General features: G+C 41.6%; 1 protein-coding gene across 1 annotated transcript; it reads left to right on the top strand.

The window, feature by feature from the left end:
• On the top strand, positions 1–3867 carry FOXI1 (forkhead box I1). The gene is made up of 2 exons (XM_009564510.2): positions 1–634; positions 1652–3867. Exons 1-2 carry the CDS (start codon positions 61–63, stop codon positions 2203–2205), a joined length of 1128 nt encoding a protein of 375 aa, XP_009562805.1. The 5' UTR covers positions 1–60; the 3' UTR covers positions 2206–3867.
• The last annotated feature ends 3176 nt before the right edge of the window (positions 3868–7043 follow it).

Below are 7043 nucleotides of genomic sequence, written 5' to 3'. Positions count from 1 at the left end.
TCTGAGGGAAGGAGCACCAGCGCAGGTGTGTCGTAACTCACCAGCTGCCTGTGGTAGAGCATGAGCTCCTTCGACCCGCAAACGCACTCTCCACAACGCTGCAGCCCGCAATTTCCAAATATCGGTCAAGAACCTCCAGAGATGAGTATCTACTATGAGAACTTTTTCCATCCACAGAATATCCCTAGTCCACAGCGACCGAGCAGCTTTGAGATGACGGATTACACCAGCACTCCCAATCCTTACCTCTGGCTAAATGGACCTTCCATTACCCCACCACCATATCTCCCAGGATCCAATGCCAGTCCCTTCATTCCTCAGTCTTACGGGATGCAAAGGCAGCTCTTGCCCAACATGCATGGCTTGGGAGGAACTGACCTTGGCTGGCTTCCTCTCCCATCCCAAGAAGAGCTCATGAAGCTGGTTAGACCACCTTATTCTTACTCTGCACTTATTGCTATGGCTATCCACGGGGCACCCGACAAAAGGCTGACCCTCAGCCAGATCTACCAGTATGTGGCTGATAACTTCCCATTTTATAACAAAAGCAAAGCTGGCTGGCAGAACTCCATACGGCACAACTTGTCTCTCAATGACTGCTTCAAGAAGGTGCCCCGAGACGAAGATGATCCAGGTATAGCTCTCTTACCCTATTTTTTCCTCTTTCTAATTAAACCTGATGAATTTAAAAATGCCTAATGCACTGTAACGAGACGCAATAGCCCGGATACAGGACATGCACGTAGTAGCTGTTCTGTTCTCATAGGTGTGAACTAGCGACTAGCTGTGCTTTGCTGAGGTCTCAATCGGTGTTGCTATTAAATCTCTGCAGGGAAGGGGATTTGCTGCTCCTTTAGGTCTTCCTGAGGACTGATCAATGTGGGGAGCACGAGGCTGAGCAGGCACAGGAGCAGCGTCACTGAGCAAGTCCCATTCAAAACCCATTTGGTGCGATGTGTGTGACTTATGTCAAACTTAACTGGGAATTAATGGAAGGGGACAAGGCAAACTCAGATTAGTCAAAGAAATGCAGTAGCTTTAGGGAAGTCAACAAGAACTCTCAAGAGGAGAGCAGGCTGGTTTTCTTCCTTTCAAACAACATTTTTCTTGGTATCACACCTCCTTTTTTTCCAACACTTTGGTTGATATGCTGTCAGAATTTTTTCCTTATTTATTGTTTTCTATCAACAGCTGCTGAGAACTACTGGGAGCATTTAAAAACCATTCAATTATGCTGCTACAGAGGACCAAAAATCCGGTTCTATCTTGTTAGAAATCTGTTCTATCCCACTGAATCTGCAGGAGCAGCCCAGTATGGGATATGATTACTCTCTGTTGTAAATTCAGAGGACAAGCCATGTACTGAAAACCTCTTTCCCTCACCAAGAAAAACAAAACAAAAACCCTCCCGCAGTGGCTTGTAGTTTACCTGTGTGAAGGATCAGGACTAAAGGATGCAGCCCTCCACTTTACACTTTTTTTCTGAATTCAACAGACTTTTGAGTGATTAAAAAATGCTTATGTTTTTGCTTATGCAATTGATCTGTTTCTGTGAAATGAGAGAAACCTTGTGATGCCCTCGGTGACTGCTCTTTGCTGTCTGTGTGCATGTTTTCAAACTAAGAATGTGCTTTTTTCCCCTCTTCAACAGGAAAAGGGAATTACTGGACTCTGGACCCAAACTGTGAAAAGATGTTTGACAATGGAAACTTTCGGAGGAAGAGGAAAAGGAAGTCTGACCTTGGGGCTAGTGCTGCCACTCTCGCGTCTGAGAAATCAGAGGATAGTGCCCTGACTGGCAGCCCCAAACAAGTAGAGCATCAGGATATCTTGGAAAACTCATCACCTGGGACTGACAATTCACCTGAGAAAGGATCTCCACCTCCGTCTTCCAGCAGCCCGTGCCTCAGTAACTTCCTATCCAGTATGACTGCGTACGTTAACGGCTCGAACTCAGGGAGCCGCTCAGTGCCTTTGGGACTCAACAATGAACCCACTGACAAAATGGGACAGAATATGGTAGGCTTTAACTCCTACTCTCCGCTCTCTAATGTCCCCAGTCATGGTGCGGGAGAGTGGTCCAATTCTATGCCTTCCAGCCACTTTGGCTACAGCAACTCTGTGCTCAACCAGTTTAACACTCATTTTTACAGCAGTATCGGCACAAACAACACACACTATTCCAGGGAAGAGACAGAGGTTTAAATGAAGGATCCAAAGGGTAGCTCTTTACGAGAGGAAATGATCTATGGGCAGATGATTAACATTAGCCTGTTGTCTCGGGGACCCACAGGGCATCCTGCCTTTTGACAGCCACAAACTTGTTACCCATTATTCTTATTCAAATCATAAACACTCCACATTTGGCAGCTGCATATAAAGAATTAGGGATCATCACAGCAAGAGCAGTGTAGAACTCCCCTGAGACACTGATTGTATTGCTGCCAACCATGGTCCTCTACAGACATCCTTGAGAAGTTACTGTTTTCCTTAGGCATGAAGATTTTTCTGCCATACTACTAATATTGCCATGATTTAAAGTCCTGGTAGAAATGTCATTCTATCTCTAAACATCCTCTCTTGCTGATATAGGTTGTCTGTACTAGACACAATTAACAAGTTTTGCATTTGGCCAAAGCTGTTCTGTAATAAAAACTCCTGTATAGTGAGTAATAACCAACATTTGAACGGTGAGTGCTGTCTTTGTTTTTTCCCTAATATTAGTGCAGGCACTGTCTGAATTTTGATCCCCTTTCGATCCCGAGGGGAATATGGCTGTAAAGTAAACCGGCATCAACATGGACTCAATACTCATTTTGAAACTGAAGGGAAGCATATTAGAATGTAACGGACTTGCTTTCTGCTGGTGCAGTGAGTTCTTAATGTTTTCAATACTAATTACAGGGTCAATCTTTCTTTTTTTATGGTCTTACATATGCAAATCTATTCACATAAGGAATACAAGATCTGTTGTGGGTGGGTATATATATGTTTAATACATGTATTTTCTAACAGGAAAACACATTTATTCTACCTTAACAGTCTACATAAATCATTTCTACTGAGTAAAGAATTTGAATATCAGTGTGGAGGAAGATGGAAGAAAAAGAGAGGCAGAAATTTTAACTATTAAGTGTCTCTGAGTTTCAACTCCAAAGGCTGGCTCTTTCAAAGCATCAATTGCAGATACCTTAAAAAGTCCCTGTACTGTACTTTTTTTTTATTTTGTAAAAGTTCTTACTCTTTGTCCTTGTTTAAATATTAGAAATAATGCTTTTTTCCCCTACACTCTACTGTAGTGACAAAAAAATATCAAAATATGTGTGAAGCTTTTCAAACTAAGACTTGATTGATTTGAGTTCCAGATGTATGTAAAGTAGTATTTCCAACTGGCCTATAGCATACATAGACAGCAAGTTTAACTGCTCACAGCTCGGCACTGACCAGACCTGCGATGATAGAAAACATATTAATGTGTTGTAATAGTTATTGTTTTGTCTTGGTGGTTGTTTTGGTTTTTTTTAACTCGACATGGTGATACTTTTGTTACAGGCTGACCCAGAAGCATTTTTAATAAAGCATTGGTATAGAAGAGTGTGTACTTGTGTGTATATGTGTACTATACTACTTACGTCTTTAAAAGTCTCCTTAATACTTTGACTTGAGCAATTTGCCCGAGGAAAGAGCAGTATAACCATCACAGAAGGTCAGACTGAGACAATGTCTAGGCAATCAGAATGTGCTTCCCTGAGGAATATAATTGACTTCTATTAAGCAAAATACTATCACTAAATACAGATCCTCCTCATGGTTTGCCTGCTGGAGCTTGGTGGTGTCAACGATTTGAAATTTCAGAAACTAGATGGTGTTTTAATAGGTCAAATGGCCCATATGACCACAAGCTGTGTTCCTATTTATTATTTTATGTTTAAACTTTTTCACTGCCAAGACTGCCCTGACTTCTCATGGGTTTGAACCCACTACAATAAGTTCTCACTTGGAAGTTGAAACCTAACTACCCTGTTAACTTTCTTAGCGAAGAAAAAAATCAAATGCCCTTCTGGTGGTGCCCTTCTGCCATGAGTGTGAGTTCCTCTGAAGTCAGGCACACGCTGAGGCCTCAGCTTCTGCTCGCAGAATTTTACAGCCCTTCCAAGGATCTCAGCCTATAGGTGGGCTGTCACGTGCACTCCAACCCAGCAGCTGCCAGAGTTTGTTAGAGAGAGACGGGCTTCTCTGGCAGCTGAGAAATGCATTCAGTCAGTGCCACTGTGCTTTGGATTCAGCAGAAATACAACAAAATTGCCCAGAAATATGGTTCCGGTGGAGTACGTAGTTCACAAAACTGAGAGGAAGTTGATTTCTTTAAGTGCTAAAATGGAAAATGTTCTGTTATGGACATAGAGAGCAGGTGTGTGGCAAAAATAAGATGCAAATTACACTAAGAAGAAAAGAATAATGTTGCTAAACAACTGCAGACAGTAAAAAGCAACTTTTTTGTCACTTAGCATTTTCTTGTACTTTCCTAGTTCCCTGTCCCAAAACCTAAAAGGAAACACATGCAGGGAATGCAACAGGACAAGTGGTTGTGCCTCATTGCTTCCCAGATGCTGTATACTAAACAACTCTCTTGGCTTATGTGTATCGAGGAAGTGCTGCACGTGTGCCAGTTCTTCACTGACAAAGGTATGTTTTCCGGTAGGTTTCTTGACCCCCCTGAGGGAAATGAGCTCCGCTGTGAGCGTTCAGCTGGTCTGACACAGCAGCTCGGCGGAGGGAGCTCCTCTTCACAATGGTTCCATGGGACCTAATCCTATCTCTCCTCAAAATAGAACTACTTAGTAATGATGCAAATTATGAGCACTCTTCTTCATTTGTATTTTTGTGTTTTTCAGAGGGAATGGGCTTTGATAATCAGTCATATTGATAGGTTCCTGGAATGCATCGGTCTAACACCTGCAGGGAAACCTAACTATTGTTGTATGACCGGCAGTGCTGCCCTGTTGAAGGTAATGCTTCTATTCCTGTATTTTACCAATATGGTAAACGTATGACTTTTAGAAGGGAAAAGCATCTGGGATCTAAAGGTGAGGGGTTTTAACTTTATTTTTTTATTGTTTTCAAGTCTGCTATTAAAGAAGTTATTAAATTAGAATGTTTCACACAAACACATTTAAAACACTGCTGATCTTTACAGACCTACAGTCTGATCTACAAACGTATTTATTGAGTGATAAGAGAATATGGGCCACAAGAACTCTGAGTATTTTTGCCTGTGAAGATCCTTGATTATTTCATTTTTAGATTGTTTTGTGTTGAGGTACAACTATCTTCATGTACCACTGTGGAGACTGCATTCCAGGACTCAGCAATTATTTGTTCCTGGTTTAAATGTAGACTTGACTCTTAAAGACTGCTCCCATCTTACCACAAACACATCCTGTCCTGAAGTGGTCAGAATAGTTTACCAGTTGCTTTCCTTCTGCCATAGTAAAACTGGTTCTAATTAAAGAAAGCTCTTGCTGGCAGGCAGTCTGTCTTCACTAATGAGTTCCTGCTTATGCTGAGCTATTCTGCGGCTGAATGCCTGGGGGAGGTTCACTGTCACTGACCTTGTCAGAAGCACTTTCCCTGGGTTTTCATTCCATGGTTTCCTGGTAAGTGTCCTGGGTGTGCAACAGCGGAATCTGTGGCTCTTCAGCCCCAGCTCCAGTACCAGGGAGGGCGTTGAAACCCAAATCATGATAGTAAGCAAACAAAACAACTCCACTAGATTTGAGCAAAATGAATCTCACCCAGTAACGTGAATATTGGACCCGCTCACCTGCCAAACCCAAACCAATCTGCTGATCAGCTAATTGGAGGGAGCTTATGAGAAAAGTACAGAGAAGCAATATTAGATGCAAAGTTTGCACTAACGATGCAGGTACATGGAGAGCTGTTAGTAGTAAGAGCTGCTAAATCTCTTCTTACAGTCAATGTGCAGGAAATATAATTAATCTGTATGGCAATTTAATGTTTGCTTCACAGTTATTTTAAGGGCTAAGCTTGTGGAGCTTTTTACTGGATTAGGCAAGTAGTCAAAGATCATTCTGTGCGGGTATTTATTTTATTAATGGTAATGGCTTGCACAGCTAAGAAAGTTTAATTTTCACTTTGAAGCTGCTTCTTCACTGTTCTGGATGCATATGAACTTTGTGGTACTTATGACCCACTCATGTAGGTGATTGCTGCCTTTTGCATTCTGATAACTCCACCTGCACAAATGCTTAAGTGGTCATTTCTTACTTTGATACAATCAGAGTGAACCAGGTTCAAGAAAAACGTTACTAAGACTTGCTGACATTAGCCTGAATAGTTTCTGCTGAATCAGTTTTGGGGCGATCATGATGAGAGACTTTGCTGAGGAGATGCATTATAGTTTTTAAGAGACTTCTCCACTTCATGACAAGGGACAGCCAGCGCACACTGCCCTCTGAAACAGTTTTGTAAGAGAGAGGAAAATTTTGGTGTAGCTATTGCAAACCATCATTGCTTTATGTAAACAATGGGAGAGTTCTAAATCACACAGTGAAACAGTCTGAAATGCTGCAGCCTCTTCATGCAGTGATGAACACTCTTTCAATGCTTGGTAAACGATTAGTGATATAAATGTCTGGTTATGATTTACTTACTTTTCCAGATGTAGTATGGCCTTAGTTCTTTCATCAAGTATGAAATGATACTAGAAAAAGAAATTGCAAGACACTGTGAAATGTCAATAAGTTTGCAAACACCTTGGGTTTCAGTCATCCTTGTCTTATAAAGCAAACATTTAAGACTGTAATATTCTTACAAAGTTGAAGAATAGTAAAGATAGACCACGAGGTTTAAAGGTTTGGATTTAACTGTAAGATTCTGGAATGCCTGACCTTCCAGACGGTAAACTGATGAGATATTAAAAGCTACTTCCTGTTAAAGGTGACACCAAGAGCTGTGGTGCAGGTATCTGTTAAGGAAAATCACATTCCAGTCCTGACAGCATTTACTTATCCAGTGAATGG

Source organism: Cuculus canorus, chromosome 14 (assembly GCF_017976375.1).
Source record: "Cuculus canorus isolate bCucCan1 chromosome 14, bCucCan1.pri, whole genome shotgun sequence".
Lineage (NCBI taxonomy): Eukaryota > Metazoa > Chordata > Aves > Cuculiformes > Cuculidae > Cuculus > Cuculus canorus.
The sequence above is the reverse complement of the archived record's forward strand: the minus strand, read 5'-3'. Positions and strand labels throughout refer to the sequence as shown.

What these genes read in the sequence shown, in the direction of transcription:
- FOXI1 (XM_009564510.2), top strand. Translation starts at nt 61, where the DNA reads ATGAGCTCCTTCGACCCGCAAACGCACTCTCCACAACGCTGCAGCCCG. An exon ending in CCGAGACGAAGATGATCCAG is followed by an intron (nt 635 to 1,651) that starts GTATAGCTCTCT and finishes CCTCTTCAACAG; the next exon opens with GAAAAGGGAATTACTGGACT.